The sequence below is a fragment of the Nelusetta ayraudi genome, unplaced genomic scaffold, assembly GCF_046127955.1.
Source record: "Nelusetta ayraudi isolate G7.1 ecotype Tasmania unplaced genomic scaffold, CSIRO-AGI_Nayr_v1 ptg000063l, whole genome shotgun sequence".
Lineage (NCBI taxonomy): Eukaryota > Metazoa > Chordata > Actinopteri > Tetraodontiformes > Monacanthidae > Nelusetta > Nelusetta ayraudi.
In genome coordinates, this window is record NW_027466113.1 from 1,748,785 (window position 1) to 1,770,545 (window position 21,761).

Consider the following 21,761-nt stretch of genomic DNA (forward strand, 5'->3'; position numbering starts at 1 on the left):
AGTGCACCCCAAGACAAAGACATCAATGTAGATTTTTGAACTGTTGGAGCAATGCAGTTGGTGCGCTTCAACACAAAAGAACTCAGTGGACATGGGACTCATTTGTTCTGTGTTCATGGGTAGTTGGAAGTATTTCCCTTAGTCCTCGAAAAAAAATTAAAAACCTTCTTTGTAATTCACATTTTTCTCTCTTGAGCCCTGGGATGTGTTTTCCAAATGAAATCATAGATGAGCAAGAGCGATAAGGACATTTAAAGTGAGGGAACCACTAAAAAAAAAAAAAAAAAAAATCTTCCTCCTCCTCGTGTACCTGTGTAGCTGTAACCTCTGGCGGAAGGAGGTGGAGGAGCCCCTCCCCGACCCAAAACCAATAAGACTCCTGTCTGCACCTCATAGTCGCCTCCCCCCTGCTGCCTCCTGTCACGGTCCCTCCCTGGTGGTCCTCTGGTTCTCTCTCTCTCTCTCTCTCTCTCTCTCTCTCTCTCTCTCTCTCTCTCTCTCTCTCTCTCTCTCTCTCTCTCTCAGTCAGCATCACCCACCAACCACTCTCCGACCTACTGCACAGCACAGCACAGGACAGAAGACGGAGGAACATGTTGCTGCACAAACTGGTACGGTAAGAGCCACTGAATGCTACTGCGTTGGGGGGTGAGGGTTCGGGGGAGGGGGGTTGGAACTTTCTAGAATGACTTATTTTGAGATTTTTTTTTTGTTTGTTTGTTTTTCCCCCAAAATTATTATCATTATTGTTATTAGAATACGTCTTAGCCCCCTTTCCTTTCCACTCACGGGCTCACTTGGAGAGCAATAATAGCGCTGGTTTGTCACTCGGACGGGACAGCGGCCACTACAGGCTAGCTAACGGGGGAAGGTAACGGGGAGGAGGCGGGGTGTCGTTGTCATGCGGATGCGGGACACCGTTTCTCCTGTTTGATGTGAGCGCTACGCCGCTCTTGACAGGTCAAAGAGGAATTTGGTTCAACAATGACCTCCTCGCTTCAGCCTCTTCAAGCAGGGAGTCCTGGAAAGATGTTCATGCTTTATGTAAAGCGGCAACTTTTTCTTTTTTTGGGGGGGGACCAACAAAATGAAGCGTTTAGGGGCTGTGTAGCAAAACAGACAGGGGTGTCAGAAGTGTTGACATTCTGCACTTCCGTAAATATACGGACGTTTGTGTAAAAGAAATACTATTGTAAAAGTGAAAGTGCTGATTCAACCCCCACTATTTGTATCTTTTAAACATTTTTAAACACAAAAGTAACGAGCATGTTTATTTTTCCAATGTGAGAAGTAGAAAGTACAGATGTTTGTGTACAAATGTATAGGGAGTAAAAGTAACAAAATAAATTGTCAGAAGAAGAAATACCTGGAAAAAAGTATTTGTACTTTGTTACTTCCCACTTATGGTAGCAGATATACTGTAGAAACAGATGCCCGCATCCACAAGAATAAAAACAAAGTTGTCGAAGCATCTTTGGATTTTCACGAATATTTGTTTTAAAATAATAATAATAAAGTAAAAAATAAAATAAAAAAATGTCTAACTTGCTTTATCTGCAAGGTAGCACTGAACTGTTTTCCTTGGCGGAATTTAGTTCGTTTGAAGCAAGCTGTAAGTTAAAAATCTGTGCTGAAACGTGAAGAAAATGGGTACGTAGAGTGTGGGGATTTTCTAATATCTACTTTGGTTATACTTAAAGACATACATCTCATGTCTCCCTGTGAAACGAGAGGAGGTGAAAACGTGTGTTTTCCTGCTTGCGACCTGTGATTATTCTCTGCTATGGAATCATCATGTCTGAAAGCTGCCGGCTGGCTGTGTTGTTGTTTTCCCCCAGTTTGTGTGGATCCTGTCTGTCCTGTGTGGCGCTGGGGTGGGCTCTGGATTCATCTATGACCGGCCTAAACGCTCAGAGGCTCAGGACGGGACCTCGGCCAGGACAGAGTGTGAGTAGGCTCGTCTCGTCCCTGGCAAACATCTTTGAACTGCTTGAACCGCAGCGAGGAAAAACTCCCAGAGCCAAGGTGGCTTCCAGCTGATTGCAGAGATTTCCCTGAGTATTGTCCTCCCCATTTTTAGTGGAGCAACAAAATGACAATTTTTCTTCATAGTCTAGTCTTAGTCTAAATAAAAATCAGAGTATGCATCTCCATTCTACATAAGCACATATGTTGATGGTTGCCAGTAAGGATGCTGCAGCAAACTGCTCAGATTGCAAGCAAATCTTAGAAACAGTCTGGGGTTTCACTGCCAAGCTTTCTAGCACAGGGCTGCACTGAGTGTGTTTTGGACCTGCATCAACATCCTGGCCAAGTGCGCAGACGATATGTGTGAAGACGTGACCCTGGTCCAAACTAGGAAACAACTTATTTTTTGTAGACCTGAGTAAATCTTGAACCTGCTAGCTTGCTAGCATGCTAGCGTAAAGAGCAGTCACTCCTCCCAAGACTTAATAGAACAACAAATCTCCAAAATCTCAGAAGTGACTCATTCAATTCTGCTCGTTGAATATGAAAGTTTGTTTTCTGTGTGAAGTATTTGCCGGCACAAATAAAATGAGTGAGCCAAGTTCAGTGGGCTGCAGTGGTACTGCGGTACTGATTGGAGGACGGACATCAGATCCCTTTGGCCCTGCAGCTCATGCAGGTTTTGCTTTGTGTTAGAATTGCCTTTATGTAACTTCTTTGGCTTATTAATTAATTAAACTAGCAACAGATTCCCTTTTACATTATGTAGATTCTCAGTAAGTAGCCAACTATCTTTGTTATATTTGACGTTGGTAGAGCTCGAATCCTATTCTGTAGATAATGTATATTGTAACATGTTAAACTTAAAAATGTATTTGCATATATACTTCTTACATATTATCTCCCTCGATGCAATGGCATAACTCAATGATGAGGTTTTTAATTTTCCCTAAACCAGACGGCCAGGTTTACAGACCTAACCAGATTTGTTTGGACACCACCGCACATCACTGCCCACACACCAATATAGAACATTATAATTAAAATCTTAAATTCCAAAAAAGACCACAGATAGGTTATTAACCCCAGCCTCTTGGAGTGCACATTTTGACACAACCATCATTACTGTGAGAAACTGCAGGATCAACTTCGCTCTTTCCTGCTGAGCCGAACCTGCGCCTTTACTGTATGCTTTGCTTCATTTGGAATCTTGTGCAGTGTCATGCAGTCACAATATCACACTGCCAAACTGTGGCAATGTGAAAGCAAAAGTTATAATTGAAATGTATTATTATTATTATTATTATTATTATTATTATTATTATTATTATTATTATTATTATTATCATCATTATTATTATTATTATTATTATTATTATTATTATTATTATTATTATTATTATGTTGTAGTAGTGGTAGTAATAGTAGTAGTCGTGGTAGTATTAAGAGTGTACAATATTGATACCAGTGTCGGTATCGGTACCGATAGCATTATTGACTGCTGATACCACGCCACCAATACCAGTTGTTTAGGTATCTATCTATATGATGATTTTGTTATTTGTGTTTGTATGCACTGAAACCTCTGACAGTCACAGATAAACATGCTGAGGACTGCTGTTAAAATAACAGAAAAAAAAAATCAAAGCAATTTATTGATTGGTATTGGTATTGGTATCGGTGAGTACTGAAGCAAGTACTCATACACTAATCGCTATTGTGCATCCCTTTTGATAATAATAATACTACTGCTTCTACTGCTACTACTAATAATAGTGAAACGACTGGTAGCCTCAGTCCCCAGTCTAGAGTAGCCTGACTGCTTAAACCAAGGAGACAGTGTATGACTGCCGGCTCGGGACTGATGCTACAGCCTGCTGTTCCACTGCGCCAACCATGCGGGCTGCAGCATACTTCAAGTATCACATTAAAACATTTGCACACGGTACACAGGCACATACACATGTGCTGTTGACATACTGTTGATTTCCCAGCTTGCCTAGCTCAGCTTTTTTTTCTTCTTCTTTTTTTTTTTTTTTCTTCGCGCTTACATGGACAGGGAGCGAGTTGTTTGGAGGACTAGCGCTGCCGCTCGCTGCTGCGCCTCACTCCCGTCCTTGTCTCTCTCCAGGATGTGTTCGGTTCACACTGAGCCGCGGCGAAAAACCTGACACTGTCCTTTGGGTCCGGGCCATGGACAAGAACATGATTGTTTTAATGCGGGAACCATGCGTGTCCCCGTAGTGAGGTTGAATTACCACAGTGCAGGATTTTGGGTTTATGACTTAAGGGACGTGGCTTTCACACTATTCATCACACCTAGAACAGTTATTGTCAACGAGAAGAATAATGAATTGCTGACATTCCTGCCTTGCCAGGTATGTCGTATGCTCTATTTATATAGTGTTCATGACGGGAGATCAGTATAACCTAAGACGTCTCATTTCCTTGAGAGAACAGTGCAGTCACTCATGCATTCTTCTCTTTTTTTTTGCACCGCGTTCTGTTTTTAAAGATACTGTCTCTGATTTTATTTCTCCACCTACGGCACAGATGTGAAAACAGCTGTCTTGGGTAATTTCGCAGCGTTTTATATCGGGGGGTGCGGGGGGACCCCTTGGTTTGGCACTAGAGTTCAACCCCCTTGGTTGAAAGCATGAGGGTATCATAGAACTGCTCCAAGCAGTTTTCCTTCCAGGATTTTCTCAATAGCCCTTTAGAATTGTTGCCACTGATTCCTATGTGGCAAGAAAAGATTACTTCTGCAGACTCCCAATATATGAGACACATGGAAAGCATTACAGAACACCTTGCGAGGGCCAACACACTCCGTCGCTATTTCTTTTACCACAGATCTTTGATCAAGGGAATTCAGCTGTCTGATAGATGAACCGCAGTTTCAGTTCAACAAACACATTAAACTTCCCCGACAGCTGAGTTGCGTCCGTAATAAATCTTGTGTCTGCAAGTGTCTGCAGGCTGGACCAGTCAGTGTCATTTATAAAACAAAGCTGTTCTCTGAGCTCACAGTGGTGACAAAGGTGAATGGCTTTCAAAGGGAGGCAGTGTGTTGATACACAACTTAATTCTAATGAAGTGCACGTTTGCTTCGGATGCAACTCAACCTTTCCACGTCTTGACCTTGTGCTGTTTTCCTAAACAGATAGAAATAATGGAAGGTTTTGGACAGAACCATTTTAACCAATCAGTTAACTGATGACATGCCATCAAATACATTTTCATGCCAAAAAAACCCCCCAACACTTTCACCGTGACACATCAGACTGCGCGCTTCCTGATTTTACATTGCTGTGCGTCGCTGCTCCAGTGAACAGCATGAGCTCAGGAAGTCTCTTGTCTTTGATGATATTATGGGCCCCTCTGATGACGCCCTCCCCCAGTGTAAATATTCTGTTCTTTATTACACACTTGATAGCCTTCCTGTCTTGTACAGTTGAAGTTTCTGCATCTTTTCTTTTTTACATGTATGTGTATATATATATATATGTATATATGTATATATATATATATATATATATATGTATATATATATATATATATATATATATATATATATATATATATATATAATTTCTTTTTTTAATATTCAGCACTAAGAAAGCAAACGTTAGAGAGCTGTTGTTGAGTGTGTGTTTGTGTGTGTGTGTGTGTGTGTGTGTGTGTGTGTGTGTGTGCGTGTGGTCCTCAGCCCGCTCGGCGTCCCCGTACGTGCCCACCTCCGGCTCCTGCAGGAACAGGTGCTTTGAGCTGGCGGAGCAGGAGCCACCAAACTGTCGCTGCGACAACCTGTGTAAGACCTACCACAGCTGCTGCTCCGACTTTGACCAGCTGTGCCTCAGGACAGGTAGTCGACCCCCCCTCCCCGCCTTGGAAAATGCTTTGAGTTTTGCCCGTCGCGGTGGTGAATGTGCATATGTGCATTGGCCTCGGTCATTATTGCTGTTCTGCAGAACTGCAGCAATTGATGTGGTTGTTGTTGTTCTAATCTAAACGTGACCGATATTAAAACCAGCGTTTCTCAACTGGTGGGTCGGGACCCAAAAGTGGATCATGGAGCCGTTTTGATTGGGTTTTTAAATGTTGGCCATTTATTTTTGCAGGACACACAATTCGATTCAATCATCTCAGTCATTTATTTGCTAGACATGGTAGAAAGTGGGATACTTGTGTGGAAAAAAATTTGAGTGCTGTGGAATAAATTTGGGTCGCGACTTCATGAAAGAAAAAAAAAAAAAAGTGGGTCCTAAGACTCCTCCAGTTGAGAACCGCTGCTACTGAACCTCTTCATCAAAAGCTCTCAATTGTCACGATAAGATTAGATTTTATTTTTTTTCTTCTGGAGCCTGAGGTTTCCATAAATGAGCCGTTGTTGATGTTGACTTTCCCTCTGTTGTTGCGTCAACTCTCGCCCTCACGCTGTTCCCAGTGTTGGTGGTCCTATTTGATGTTCCCTCCGCCAGCCTGGCGGTCTTCGGCTCGGCACGGCCATAAACCACCCTAACCGCGCTTGTGCATGCAATGGATTGACTGGCAGTCAACAGATGAACTTGACTCAGTGTTGTGACTGTCATCTTTTCCGCAGCACATAAAAAAAAAAAAAAAATCCCCTCAAACTGCATGCGGCCCAAAATAAATCACCTCTCTTGCGGTTTCAGCAATCAAAGTTTTGTTCCAAAGTGAGACCGAATCTTCACTTCCCCGCTGCTACTGATATTAGAATTTTTTTCCAAATCTTTTCCTTGGATGTCCCCCCTGCGTTTGGGGGAGTGCAGACGGAGGTTATGAGTGCAGGAAAGATCGTTGCGGGGAGGCGAGGAACGAGCAGCACGCCTGCCACTGCTCGGAGGACTGCCTGGCCAGAGGAGACTGTTGCACCAACTACAAGACCCTGTGCAAAGGTTTGGCAAGTCCGCACGTCCGCATTTCACAGTTCTACATGCACGGTGACGCAAGTCACGCATACATATGTGTAACAGGATCATAAATGGAAGGCAAAAAAAAAAAGTGTTTGAAGGCTTCAAGTTTGTTTTGTTTTGTTTTACCATTATTATGAGCCACACAATTAGCTGACATGCCATTGGCTGCGGCTTGTCCTCGGCTTCTTTTTATTGCATTCTCCTGAACTTTCAGGAGAGCCGTCCTGGCTGCAGGATGACTGTGAAGAGATCAAGACGGCTGAATGTCCTGCTGGGTAGGTCCATTACCGCAATGACGTAGTCGGGGGATTTAACACTGGCGCGGTTAACGTACGGCCTTTCTTCTTGTCTCTGTACCGTGTGGGTGCAGGTTCGTGCGGCCGCCGCTCATCATCCTCTCGGTGGACGGATTCCGAGCTTCATACGTGAAAAGGGGGAGCGCCGTTATGCCTCACATTGAGAAGCTGCGTAAGGCCCTTGTGGGAAATGAGTCACGCAAAGAAATGGGATGGAGCTCAGATCGCATTGCGTCCAGTTTGATTTTACAGTCTGAAACGGCCTCCACATATGTATTCCGGCCCTCTGCTAATGTGCTTGCCACCTGCCCTCATCATTTCTCCCCGACTTCACACAACCTTATTCCTCAAACGTCCACAGCAGCAAATGTTTTCTAACCTTTTGTAGGAACGTGTGGAACCCACGCTCCATACATGAGACCCGTGTACCCCACCAAGACTTTCCCGAACCTCTACTCTTTAGCTACGGTAAGAAATAGCCTTTAATGTCGTCCCAAAAAATCTAGTGTTTACCCGTGTCTAACAATAAGTATTATTTTTCTGTGAAAGAAGATCATTGTAGTGGAAAAAAGTTTTCAGATGGCATTCTCATTGTCCTCCAGAATGATTTTTTCCATGTGTGTTTCAAAGGGTTTGGCTGCATCAGAGGCACACAAACAAATGGAAATTATTGTGTTGTTTATTGGTAATAAGACAAAATAAGAAAAGTAAATTCTTGCAGTTCTTGTACTCTTGTACAGTGGACGTGTTGCAAAGGGACGTCACCTTGCTGAAACATCCAGGTGTGAGCTGGACGTGCAGCAGGAGGGTAAATGTCCGTACAATAAACTGCACTTGGAGACTGAAGACTGATTCTCAGCGCAATAGCATACATGCACGAGATGTCCAAAAACTTTTTTCCACCAGTACAGATCAGCTCATTTTAATTATGGTTTCCACGTAAAAGTACCTTCAATTGCAACATTTATTTTTTTATGGTACAATTTGGTTTCAGTCCTTGGATGCTGTCACACGTAGCTCATTGTTCCAGTACTGCAAGGGTTTGACCATGTGAATTTTTGTCAGTTTTATTTGGGTATATGTGAATGCTGTAATCACCCCTGGTTCCAGAATGAATCAACCTGGCTTTGGCTTGTGTAACTAAACTGGAGATGATCACGAGTCTTCTGAGGAGATAATGTTGGGTGAATGGCTTGTTGTTGCCTCCAGAGAGCATCTTCTCAGGCGCTGACATGGTGCTTGCTCAAACCAACTATTTCCCGAGTACACTATAAACTGAGAAATGTCACCAGTTGAAATGGTCTATTTAAGTCAGCCACAGTCAATAATCTATAGTAGCCACTGTTGGAATTTCCTCTAGGGCCTCTACCCAGAGTCTCATGGTATTGTGGGGAACTCCATGTATGACCCAGTTTTTGATGCTACGTTCACCCTGAGAAGCCGGGAGAAACTCAACCATCGCTGGTGGGGAGGGCAGCCCGTAAGTCTCCTTCCACTCTCCTGTCTTCCTCTATTCATCCTGCTCAGACTTCCACTTGACTTGTCGTCCGTTGCTGTGTCATTACGTGTTCATTCACAATCTGAGTGCAATTTGTTTTTCCCATTTTGTGATGATGGATATCCCAGTCAGTGCTTTACAAAACGCTTGGATGACAGATCACAGGCCAGCAAAAGCTGGAAACACTTTTCTTTTGAAAGCAACTGCACTGTGAATGACATGACTCAGACCCAGAATTAAAAAAAAAAAAAAAAAAAAAAAAAAAGTTCCCGAACTTCTGAACTGCAGATGTTTGTTATAAAAGCTCCGGATTCCTGATTTGTTGTAATATCAATAACAATAATACAAAATGTTGCTTTTTTTTAACTGCAAAAACTGGTTTGCATTGATTTTCATCAATTGTATTAATTGTATTAACATACATATATAAACAAATGAAGTGAATATGAAAATAGGAAAAAAAAGTCCTAAATTAAAAACAAAGGAATCTTGCTTCTCAAAGCGCTTTGCACAATCAAATATCGAAAATAAGCAAAGATATGAAAATAATATGATGAACTATTTTTATGAGGCTGATGAAACAATGGGTTCATAATGTTTTTTCTCCTAGATCTGGATAACGGCACAGAAACAAGGGGTGAAAGCAGCCACGTTCTTCTGGCCAGTGTAAGTTCACATTGTCACTTGCATGCAATTGAAAAAAAAACCCAACTAATTTCTGGTCCTGTGCAGCAGTAGTAATACGCCTGGTAATAGCGAACCCTTTATTCTAAACTGCTCCGTGATGTTTTTTCAGTCGTCATTTTAAATCAAATTAAATTCAACCTTGGATGCTAACAAGGGTTTTTGCTAAAATATATCAAATATTTTGGATGCAATTTTCACTTGTCACTCTCTGCTTGGGTCATGTTGCAACATAGTCATTAAAAAAAAAACAACTGATTACTGTCACTGTTACCTTTTGCTGTATTGGACTTTTGTCTTGTCATGCAGTCATTCGGCACTATGATTGTGCTAAGAACCATGTAACTTATGTATCTTCAGAATGTTCGTTGTTGTGGCGTTGGACCGTGCCCACTTTAACCCTACAGAGGTTAAATAAACACACTTGGCGCCCCCCCCGAAGGCCGCTGCGTACATGCCTCCTTGCAGCTAACGATTTAGGAATCAATCGGTGGCAGGAGTCACCGGAACGCATCCAAACTCGTGTTCCTGCCCCGCGGGCCAACCTGAGCACAAAGGAGCCCACATCTATCGGCACAGAGCGGCCTTTGATGGGGGCGCGAGGGCAGATCTCAGCGGAGGGACGCAGCCCGGGCCTGTTTTTACAGCAATTTGTGCAAATGGGCCTGTTTACACTGTGCAGGATTCCTCTGTGAAGCGAGGTCGCAGACGGACCACTCAGTGGGACCGCGGGGGCCGAGAGCGTGTGGCTCCCAGCGCCTTTATTTCACTTGGCACGGGCGAGAGGGTAGCCAGAATCTGGGGGTGGGGGTGGGGGTGGGGGGGGTGGGGGTAGAGAGAGTGAGGAATGTGCACACGAGGGGAGGCATTTTTGAGAAAAAAAGCTTTGATTTGTTACACATATCAGTCTCGGGGCCGGGGATTATTGTTGAATGATTGATTGGTTGGAGGTCTGTTTAAATACACCCCCGCCCGCCCCCCCGACTCCCATCACTGCCACCACCACCACACATTTTCAACCACAAGCAGATGAACCAGAGGCAGGGGAGCGCTTCTTCCGAGTGTAGGTTCAATCTGGCAACCGAGATTTTGGTATCTGTCACTCCCCTGGTTGTTGTGTTGTCTGTGGTGAGTTTTACTTTCGTCTCCGTTTTTTCCTGTACAATTTATTCCAGTGCCATCCAGCTGGAGAGGCGGATTCTTACCATGCTGCAGTGGCTCCACCTCCCCGAGGGAGAGAGGTGAAGACCTTTTTTTTTGTTTCCTTTTCCTTTTGCAGCCCCGTCTCGATGAATTAAGTCAGCGCTGTTTCACACTTTCAACTGTTCCAAACCGATTACGCTGACTTCAAGTTGATGTTTACTTTCCACTTCAAATATTAAAGTCTCTCTCTCTTTTTTTTTTTTAAGAAATTACTCTTAGAAATAAATAACTAAATGTTACATTATGTTACTAATGTTATATAAAAACCCAGTAGGTGCCCCAAGAAGGCTGCCAGACCGGCAGTTATCAGGCATGTGTAGAGTGTGACGACATATAGGAAACACTTTTAAGTAGGTTGATGGTCTTTCTGTGGTACTTGATATTCCCACAGGAAGATATTTGCAGCCACCACAATATCCTCTTAGGCTCCAGTGCAAACCTCAGCTTCCAGTGAATTTTGGCAAACATTAATTCAAGCTGTGTTTTGAATTGTTACATATCATATTCACTGGGTTAGGGACTGCATTTGATGTAAATATCCAGATTTGTAACAAAGCTGTTTGTAAAATGAAATATAAGAAATATGAAATTTTGATATTTGTGACATGAAAATATCAGCTTGAGTCAAAAATGTGTATGTGATACTGACGGCGTAGTATTTGTCTTGATCCAGGCCTTATGTTTACGCCATGCACTCTGAACAGCCAGACACGTATGGACACAAAATGGGACCCATGAACACAGATGTGAGTCATATTTTCTTCTGGTGTACTGTGTGTATGCAGGCTTTTATATGTCTTTTATATGTATCATGGAAGCACAGAATAAGTGGTCCTGGACTCCTCTTGTGTGTTTCAGTTGAACAATCCGCTGAGGCTGATTGACAGAGTCGTCGGCCAGTTGATGGACGGACTTAAGCAGATGAAACTGCACCGCTGCGTCAACATCATCTTAGTGGGGGACCATGGTATGATGGACACTTTGCTAACTCAAACACATACGTTGGCCCTATTGCTGAAAGTTCTAATATGTCTTTTAAGAGTTGGATTGAAAAAATGCAAAGAGTAGCATTTTCATTTTTTATTTTTTGCCAATTTTTATTGACACGTGATAACTAGCAAGAACTGCAGTTGTCCTAAGCACTGTGTAGTTTTTGTTACTTGAAAGAATAGAGAATTAAGAACATTTCATTGTCTGGCTATCAGAAGATAGCATTAGCTTTTGCATGTAGCTACGTAAGATACTTCTGTAAGACCTGAAGATGAAAGAAAGGGAAGAGGGGTGGCAAACTAAACAAGTGTGCGTCAGTGTTTCTTAGGTCACGCTAGCACGGTACAGCCCCGAAAGGTCTGTTTTTACGAGCAGCCAAGCAGTGCTTTTGTTCCTATTTTCAGTCGAGCAGAGATAATTGTTTTCAGAATTGCATGACGCCATTTGTATATTAAACGAACCTCCGTACCAAATTATTTTTGTAAGAGCAAGAAACTTCAGTCCCACATGAGTTTGTTAAGGTCAAACAATTCCCCAATTTCATGGGTCATATTTTTGTCAAGTGACTGGAAAGTTTTAGACAATGAATTTTCTTTTGAGCGAGTAACTCGTTCACTCTGTACAAAACACATTCTTTGACATCCTCCCATTCAAACCCTGACCACAGGTATGGAAGAGGCTCACTGTGATCGCACGGAGTTCCTCAGTAACTACATGACCAACGTTGATGACATCATCCTCATTCCCGGGTCTCTTGGCAGGATTCGTTCACGATACCCCAACAACCCCAAATGTGAGAGCAAGAGAAAACATTATAGTTCCACAGACTAAAACCTCTTGGTGCCTTTTTTCCTCTGGAAATTATTAGGATTTTTTTTTTTTTTGCACTTCTATGCCTGCAGACTTGAACGTATCCGTTGGACCTTCAGATAAACCTGTGTCCGTTATTTGCAATCATTCCCTTTGGTGTGACGCACTTTCTTTTTCTTTTTACAGATGACGCTAAGGCTGTCGTAGCGAACTTAACAGTAAGTACTGGGCTTCTGCAAAATACATCATAATTACAATAAAGTAGGTAATAATATCCAAGTGTGCCTGATGCTGCTATTGTCCCTTTTCCCTGCTGCAGTGCAGGAGGACAGAGCAGCACTTCAAGCCTTACATGAAGCAACATCTGCCCAAAAGGCTGCACTACGCCAACAACCGCCGTATTGAGGAAATTCACCTATTGGTGGACAGGAAATGGCACGTTGCCAGGTACTATAAACTACAAAGGGAGCGTGATCGTACATGACTTAAGCCCAGTATGTTTTATTCATCAGGTTGGAAGTCCTGTGAGACACGTCCGTCATTATGTCTAACAGCTAAAGTGTCCATTCTAAACACATATGGCCTGCGGACTTTTGTTTTTTTGTTAAGAACATTTTGCGTCTCATATTTTAAATCGACGTAAACGACGTAGGCAAGTTGCTTTAGTCGCTGTGGGGTGGGCAACACTGGGGATTTTGGTCTTGAGGGCTAGTATCACCGATACCGACGCTTTTTTACGTGAAATGTCGCGAGCATTGCATAACTTTGTGATTTTGTGAGGGAGAGTGCTGAGACAGACTTGGCCGTGAAGCTGTGAGTAGGTTGGACTCATTGGCCTGATGCCCAGAAAGGAAACTGCAACAAAAATATTGATCTCGTCACCGTATGATATTACGATACTCACCTCGATGTTGATACTATCAATATTTAGATCAATACGCCCTGGCCTATCAGTCACACTTTTTGCAATTCTGCTTCACTAGAATGCCAAAAATGCAGCTGCTTGCTCTATAATAATAATAATAAACTTTCATTTGTACAGCGCTAAATCACAACCAATGGCGTCTCAAAGCACTTTATACAATCAAACAGTTTTCTTCTTTTTACAACCCAATGCACAAGGCAACTCTCGGACCGAACGGATCAATGTTTTTCAGTCAAACAGCAGTGAGAGCAGCAAAACTGAGTGACACAATATAATCAGCATTTGTCTTGAAAAAAATGAATTGAGCAAAACTTGAGTAAGAGCTTAAGCTGAGGGGACCGTGGCACAGGGATTACTGAGTGTAATCTCTGCTTGGCTTCACACTGCAAGCCACACAAGCCGCCAGGAAGTGCGCTGATGCCTCTGCGTGACCGCTGTTGATGTGGCACGCTCAGCCCACCCATCACTAGGGGGGGCGGGGGGGTTTATTGCACATCTTGCTTTACTTAAGGCACATTTTTATGTAAACACGGGGCCGCTATCAACACGCCATTAACACGCGTCGTGCCGAAAGGCCTTAAGATGTGCCAGCCGCGCACCACACGCCGCACAGGCGCGCTTCGGGAAAAAAAAAACAGCCGCGCGGTTCTCCAGGGCGCCGCCGCCGAAACATCTCTGACGCGCTGAACTGCCAACGCTGACAGGAGTTTGATTGAAAACACGGTGGAAATGTTATGCTGGTTGTTCAGTGACAGACGGGGTGAAGCATGAAGTCGTCGGGACTGAGAGTGAAAACAAACAGTCGCGCAAGCCAGTGATGCTGTGTGTGTGTGTGTGTGTGTGTGTGTGTGTGTGTATGTGTGTGTGTGTGTGTATATGAGAGAGAGAGTGAGAACTTTCACTCCACATAAACACCAATCCTTTTTCGACCAGTAGCCCTCGGGGGAATCATCGTCGTACTGCATTGCTGTAAAACCCTCACTTCTGCCGGTGCAAAGTCAAAACCCAGTAACCCAGTGAGGTTTGCAGTCCTCCTTTTATGCGGTCACCATGTTATGGCTTTGTGCTGGAGGTTGGCTTGTGGTAGACCCTCGTTGCAGCAATCATTTTCTTTTTCCGGGCCTGAACGCAAACAGCCATTGTACCGACCGAATCACTAAACAAACTTCAGTCCAGTGCACCATCCCAACCAAAACATAATCAACCTGCGGCGCAGTCTAAAGTTAGAAGGGAAACATGGAAATGATCCTCCTGTCCCGAAAGCACTCAATACCTTGCCAATGCAATATCAACCAATCTGTCAATCAACTTCAATTTGTAAAACTCGTACTCACGTGTAGCATTTTGCACAAAGATAGACAGATTTATAGATAAGTTCACAGAGACATTCTGGCATAATGTTGTTGTGTGATAAACGAAACCCACCTGGCCGCAGCTGAGTAGCAAGAGAGGGAACTTTGATGTTTCTCTGCCGCTCAGATGGACAGACGGGCTAATTGTAGGCTGTGGAGCTGGAATCAGAGTGTCAGAACGTTTACACGCGCGCACACACGCACACACACACACACACACACACACACATGCGCAAGCACACAGGGATATGTGTATTAGTTAATGTCTGCATAAATCCCAGAACAGCTCACTGCTGACGCCGAATAAAACGAGTTCATCTCATTTCCCCGCCAGCCGCTCATTCTACATTTTTCACATATTTGTGGCCTTGCCCCCTCAGACACACACACACACACACACACACACCTTTACGTACACACTGGTGTGTAGATGTATAGCGGTACGCCGTGTTTTCATGGACTCTTTAGAATAAGAAGTGGTTGTTTTTCAGTTGGGGGACCTCGGCCTTGAGTAAAGGAGAGGTGGTTTGGGGTCGAGGGCCGAGGTAGGCGAATACTGACTGAGGTGACGAGGTTTGGAAAGGTGGTTGTTTGGGAAAATCTTGTTTTCTTGTCATGTGGAACCTACAGTTTTTGCTTCATGCAGCGTGACGTCACTGGAAATCAAACTTAGCACAGTGTTGATTTGTGAACCAAACACTGATGCCGTGCTTATGCTATGGATTTCAGGAAGGTACCTGAAGGGAGGAGGCACTGTGGCTTCTCTGGCGACCACGGCTATGACAACAAAATCAACAGCATGCAGGTAGCAATCTCAGTGTTACCGACGTATTATTAAAGACAACAGCCATAACCCACCTGTCTTCTGTCTGCGAAGGTTCTCACTCATCCACGTCATCATACTCTTTAAGAGTTGAGTTGTCTGCAACTGGAGTCTTGGTTCTTGGTCAAATCCCCAAGAATGGAGTAGTTGCCTGCAATCATCCCTAGAATAGAATAGAATAGAATAGAATAAATTTACTTTATTGATCCCAAATTGGGAAACTACACTGTTGCAGCACTAAAAACAACACAAAAAAATACAGTATACAGTAATTAAAAGAAACATTCAGTTCAAGTCAATCTATATACAACAAACAACAGATGTGCAAAAGACAAATCGTGCAGAGGCTGGGATAAGCAACGTTTTATAAACCATTAGTGCATTATTTGCCATTGAATCCAGAAGAAGTCCAGAATATTATGTCTCTAAAAACAAACAAAAGTTCACAACCATAACTCCCAAAAAAAATCAACTGCCTTGTTCCATTTTCTCTCATTCAGACTATTTTCCTGGGCTACGGCCCTGCGTTTAAATTCAAGACTAAAGTTCCAGCCTTTGAAAACATAGAGCTGTACAACGTCATGTGTGGTAAGGTTGTTTTCTTTTCTTCTCAATGCCCTGGAGACCATCGAAACTGATATTCAATTCAATATCAATGGAACCGGCTCATTGAAACTGATATTCAATGAGCCAGTTCAACTAATATTCCATGAGTGCTTTATAATATGCAAATTAATCTAACCCAACAAACACCATGCACTCCCAGATCTACTGGGACTGAAACCAGCCCCCAATAATGGAACCCATGGCAGTCTGAACCACCTGCTGAGAGCGCCCACCCACCGACCCACCATCCCGGAGGAGGTCTCCAGGCCAATGGGTTCGGGTGTTGGGTCTCTGGGCACGGACGACCTTGGCTGCAGTTGCGAGGACAAGGTCAGCCACATTGATTCAACATCAGAGGGATCTTATACCATGAATATTGATAAAGCATAAAAAAAAAATTTAATAGGCAGTGTTTTAGTCATTGTAGTAGAGCCGCTTTATCGTGTTGGTGTGCTTTGAATGATACGTAGCCATCTTGCTGTCAAGGACCCAATCAATCATGCATACTGATGTGTTCCTGTGTATGTTTGTGAGTGCATGAATTACATTGTAATATTGTGGATAATTCCAATCTTTCCATAATCCAATTCAAAAAAAAGTGTCCAAAAAGATTCAATCTTTTCTAGATTTAAGTACACACAGCGTGAAATATTTCAAGGCTTTTGCGCTGACCTACAACATTCAGCGTCCTGAAAGGAGCTTTAGCATTAGCGACGATGGAGGGACGGACTGGTGACTTGATGGTCGTCCACTAGACAGTCACAGTCACCCTGCAGGACTGGAGTTGAGAAAACACGAATGGAATGTTGACAGGGAGGGAAAAGTGTGGCGGGAGAAGTTGCACACTTCAGAGGACTGCCAAGCAAGGCCAGTTTAAGAACTTGGCAAAGCGTCACAAAGAGAGGACTGAGGCCGGGGTCAGTGCATGAAGAGCTCCCGTGCATGTGGCATGTCCAGGAAATGGGCTACAGGTGAGACATTCCTTGTGTCAAGTCCCCCCTGAAGCAGGGACGGCATCAGAAGTGTCGCAGATGGGCCGAGGAGAAAAAGAACCAGTGTGGCGCCAAAGTGGTTCCATTTGGAAAAATCAAGTCTCCCAAGTGTTGAAAGAGAGAGCAGAGGTACACAACCCAAGCTGCTTGGATGATTTGGGGCGCCGTGTCACCTGCTGGTTGACTGTCCACTGTATCCACAGTCAACGCAACCATCTACCAGGAGCGCTCCGTGTGTTTGCGTCCGCTCACCAGCTTCACGGAGACGTTCGTTCTCATTTTCCAGCAGGCCTTTGCACCTGCTTCACAGTGCCAAAGCCATTGCCAATCTGGGAGGTGACCACAGTATCAATGTACTGGATCAGTACATCAGACAGTGCAAAACATTAAGGCAAAAAGGAAAAAAAAAAAGTCTTGAAATATTTCATTTTACGCAGTGTGTACAAGAATTCAGGTGGGCACAGGCTGTTTTTACACTATGTTCATTTTTTTTTTTTTTTTTCTCTAAATGTGCTTTTGTCCTTTTGTCTCTGTGCTTTCTGAAGAGTTTGGGTCAATTTAACTTCACACCAGCCACTGCGTTTGAATGCAACCTTCAGTTCATTGGCTCTTTAAATTACTAACCGTAACTGAACAGCGTGGACTGGAAGTTCAGGTTGACCCGGCTCTTCACGACAATGTGTCACCTCATCTGTGCTCTGTTTGTGCTTCCAGTGTAGATCTCTGGCATGAGATTGTTTCAATCTCCGATCTTTTTGCAGTTTCGTGTAAAAAGTAGGGGCCAGAGAGGTTTGAAAGTGACCCTTGTACGCGGCTATAACCTGGATACACTCTGGCTCTGTCTCTTACAGAACAAAGTTGAGGAGCTAAACCAGCGTCTGAGGCAAGCATTGGATGGTCAGTGTTTAAGGATGTTAGCCTGTGTGGTGGTGGTGGTGGTGTGTTTTTTCTTCTTCTTTGAAACACTGTGTGACAGAGTTGGTCTTTCACAGAGTTTGTCAAGTAAAAGGAAAAATATATATGAATCTTTAGGATCATGTGAATCTTTTTGAAAATAAGCTCACGCTAGCTAGATCTTAGCGAGCAAAGCTTTAAAAAAAAAAAAGACATTAATAGACATATTTAATGCTGGCCAGCTTTCTTTACGTTGCACTCTTTCTTCGGCCATCTCGGCAAAAGCGGCGCTTTTACACGTTTACTCTTGTGAGAGCAGCTGATTGTTGAGCATCATATTCAGGATGAGCCTGCATCACGATTCCGCGTTTAGCCACAATGGTTGCGTGCGAGTCTGACTGACGTGCAGTTACATTTCGAGGTGTCCAGTTACAACCCACTTGTCCTCTGCGCTGCGTTTCCTCCCCCCCCTCCCCACCCCTCCCCCCTCCAGACAGCAGGAACCTACCACATGGTCGCCCTGCAGTACTCTTTCGTACTAAGTACTCCGTCCTCCACCACAGTGACTACATCAGCGGTTACTGTGAGGCTCTCTCCATGCCTCTCTGGACGTCGTACACTCTCAGCAGACAGGTACTTTTCTCTTAATGATTAGCAGAGCTCCTTCAACTGAATCCCTAACTTGAAAATATATCAAATATGGTTAAATTGCGGATGCACAATCTAATCACATTATTGTGACTCTTTGAAGTGAGCAACTTTTTCAAACCATGAACGACATCCCCGAATGAATACATTTTGACATAATCGATCCTGATCACGTGAAACTCTGTTCTTCCCCGAGTAACTCTCCTTTGTTTGCTTCTGTAGGTGGACGCGTCTCCTCTGCCAGACGCACTTTCCAACTGTGTGAAGCCTGACCACAGAGTGCCACCAGCCTTCAGTCAGTCTTGCACCAATTACAGAGCAGACAAGCACGTAACCTACAGCTTTCTCTATCCACCACGTGAGTAGTAATCCACAAATTCACATCCCTCCCGTCCGCAGTCACAGTCTCAAGCTTGTGACGAGAAAGGATTCAAGTAATAGTTTTTTCGTTCGGAAGACTCAGCTATGAATGTAAATGGACAGATACAAACTGACTCAGATATTGAAAAAGAGATTTTCATTTAAAGATTTTTTTTTGTTGCCTTATTGCCAGTTATGAAATAACAATTTTGACATTAAAGAAACAATGAGAGTATTTATCTATTTTTTTGTGCATGCATCACAAAGCATGAAAACATGCATTGTGAGCTACCGAGAACTCAAAACTCAACATTTAGAACTGAAGAGAGTGAAATAATGTAAATGATGTCTCTTTGTCTGTCGATTTTCAGAATATTCCCTAAACATAGAGAAGAGATATGATGCTCTGCTCATCACCAACACTGTTCCCATGTATCCAGCATTCAGGAGTAAGTCAGTCAGTCACTGTGAATACGCTGACGGATGTCATTTTCGTGTCCTCACACCCCTCGGCTTTCACCTTTGTCTCACGTCCGCTCTGTATTCCCTCTCTGTCAGGAATATGGACCTACTTCCAGAGGGTGCTGGTGAAGAAATATGCCAATGAGCGAAATGGAGTGAACGTACTTGTTGGGCCCATATTCGACTATGATTTCGATGGTGTCAGGGACTCCACTGAGAAGATACGAGAGTAAGAAAATGCGTAGAAACTTCTGCTCTAATGCAAACTGTGCTCGCTATGTTCTTTCTCCCCATCGCCGACCCTGCCAAGCTCCAAGCTTATTTGTTGATCACAAACATTAATGTGGTGGAGAAATTGGAATCGATACGGCCAAGAGGAGCGATGTCATCACTTGTGTGTGTCACCGCAGGAATGCCAGTGGGATGACGCCCGTCCCCACGCACTACTTTGTGGTTCTGACCAGCTGCCTGGACTTCCGGCAGCCTGCAGACACGTGCGCCGGCCCACTCAGCAGCGCTGCCTTCATACTGCCGCACAGACCCAGCAATGCCGAGACCTGCAGAGTGAGAACCTTCATGTCTTTAAGCAACAAGCGATAGAGCAATATTATAACCGCAGTATTCGACGGCTACTACAGCTTCGCTAAATTCCTCCGGACGCCTGCCTTTCTCCCCTGCAGAGCGCGGAGGAGGAGTCCCGCTGGGTGGAGAACCTGATGAAGATGCACACAGCACGAGTGAGGGATGTGGAACTCCTGACAGGCCTGGACCTGTACCGAAGAACGAGCCGTAGCTACGCTGAAATCCTCTCGCTCAAGACCTACATGCACACCTACGAGAGTGAGATCTGATGATTCCCAGTGGTTCTTGGTTGAGTCCATGAGTCATGGTTCCTTTCAAACTGTGGTGGACACGCGTGTGGTGCGAGGAGAAGATGCTATCGTCTCTTTTACGCCGACCTGTGCCAGCTTAAGCTCCCGCCGGAAGCTCAAGGCTGCGCTGCAGGAGCTCTGCAGCGCAGCCATGCTGTGGTCCAATCACTGAGCATGTTGTGTCATTGCATTCATTCCATCTCTGCTGAGAGACAGCTTTATCACCACTAAGCTACTAGCTGTGTTAGAACTGAAGGAACCTCCAGATTCCCAACTGCAGGACTGCCATGCAATATTATACCGAATTATTAGTCTTATTGTAGCATTCACTTTTCTCAAGGGCTCATATTACATGTGACGTTATATTATGTCAGAATAAGGGCGGCATGGTTCAAATCATCATCGTCATCTATCTGCCTTGTATGATTTATCCTGCTGGCAAGATCTACATGGTCATCCGTTATTAAAGTCAAAGCCAACTTGCTCCGTCTACATATAAATACACTGTTTCTGATTTTTTTTTTTTTTTTAAATGTACGAATGTTAAAAATCATGCAAGTAATGTCGAAAACAGGTTAAAACATTCCTACAAATGCAAACTGTACTTTTGAGAAAACACACAGCAAACGTGCCAAATGTGTCAAAGAGCTCATTTAAAAAAAAAAAAATTCAAAGTGTCTTAAAGTTGGACGTCATGACATTTGAGGACGAAAAATGTTTGATTGCACTAAAGTTGTGAATTGAATCAATCTTGTGACCCACATGCCTTATTTACTTCATTCATTACGCAGCCTGTGTGTGTGTTCAAAATGCTTTTTGTTTGTCATTGTGATGTAATGTAATGTTGGGTGTTTTTTGTTTTTTTTCCCAGTTTGTGTGTTTTATGATTAGCTTTTGTCCTGTGCACAATCTGAAAATTGTTGATAATGCTGATTTGTTAATGTTTTCTATACAACATCTACCACCTGTGAGATTGATTTTATTTATGCTTAATGTACATTTTATTACATTAAACAAGGTTGTTTTTTTTATTGAATAAAGTTTAGTGAGTTTTCATGAATTTCAACTGCTATATGTGTACAACTCTTCCGGGGTTATGTCTGGGCAGCTCCCAATTGTCCAGTCAGCACAAAACTGTATGGCAGGTTAAGCGCTGCTCAAAGTCGTTGCACTGCCCTCTGCAGGTAGGAGTAGGGAGAGTTTCCTGCCTATGTAAGACCAGGGTATTTATCATGGTCGGGGTCCTGATTGACCCTGTCTATCCCTTGTAGGCCCAAAGTGGAGGAGAGTGGCTATATGTAGTTGTTAAATGTTGTTTTGTTTTGTAGGCCTTATTATTATTATTTTTTTAATTATTAATTATTGTCAGAAATTCAGCTTGAAATCTATCTTGAATGACCCAGATGCAGCCAGCTGCCAACCTCTCTGTGTCTCCCTGAAC

The 21,761-nt window shown here is 43.6% G+C and overlaps 1 protein-coding gene across 1 annotated transcript; it reads left to right on the forward strand.

Moving 5' to 3' along the window:
- The first annotated feature begins 464 nt into the window (after nt 1–464).
- Nucleotides 465–20,839, forward strand: enpp2 (ectonucleotide pyrophosphatase/phosphodiesterase 2). The gene is made up of 25 exons (XM_076041180.1): nt 465–611; nt 1,839–1,947; nt 5,678–5,833; nt 6,762–6,887; nt 7,120–7,180; nt 7,276–7,373; nt 7,590–7,669; nt 8,562–8,681; nt 9,310–9,365; nt 10,559–10,624; nt 11,260–11,332; nt 11,445–11,553; nt 12,244–12,369; nt 12,573–12,604; nt 12,706–12,833; nt 15,393–15,468; nt 15,987–16,074; nt 16,253–16,422; nt 17,936–17,981; nt 18,472–18,611; nt 18,849–18,984; nt 19,358–19,435; nt 19,545–19,677; nt 19,859–20,012; nt 20,129–20,839. The coding sequence occupies exons 1-25, from the start codon at nt 594–596 to the stop codon at nt 20,297–20,299; spliced, it is 2,550 nt and encodes an 849-aa protein (XP_075897295.1). The 5' UTR covers nt 465–593; the 3' UTR covers nt 20,300–20,839.
- Nucleotides 20,840–21,761: the final 922 nt, after the last annotated feature.

Coding starts and splice junctions, on each gene's coding strand:
- enpp2 (XM_076041180.1), top strand. Junction 11,333..11,444: donor TGGGACCCATGAACACAGAT/GTGAGTCATATT, acceptor TGTGTGTTTCAG/TTGAACAATCCGCTGAGGCT. Junction 12,834..15,392: donor AGGAAATGGCACGTTGCCAG/GTACTATAAACT, acceptor TATGGATTTCAG/GAAGGTACCTGAAGGGAGGA.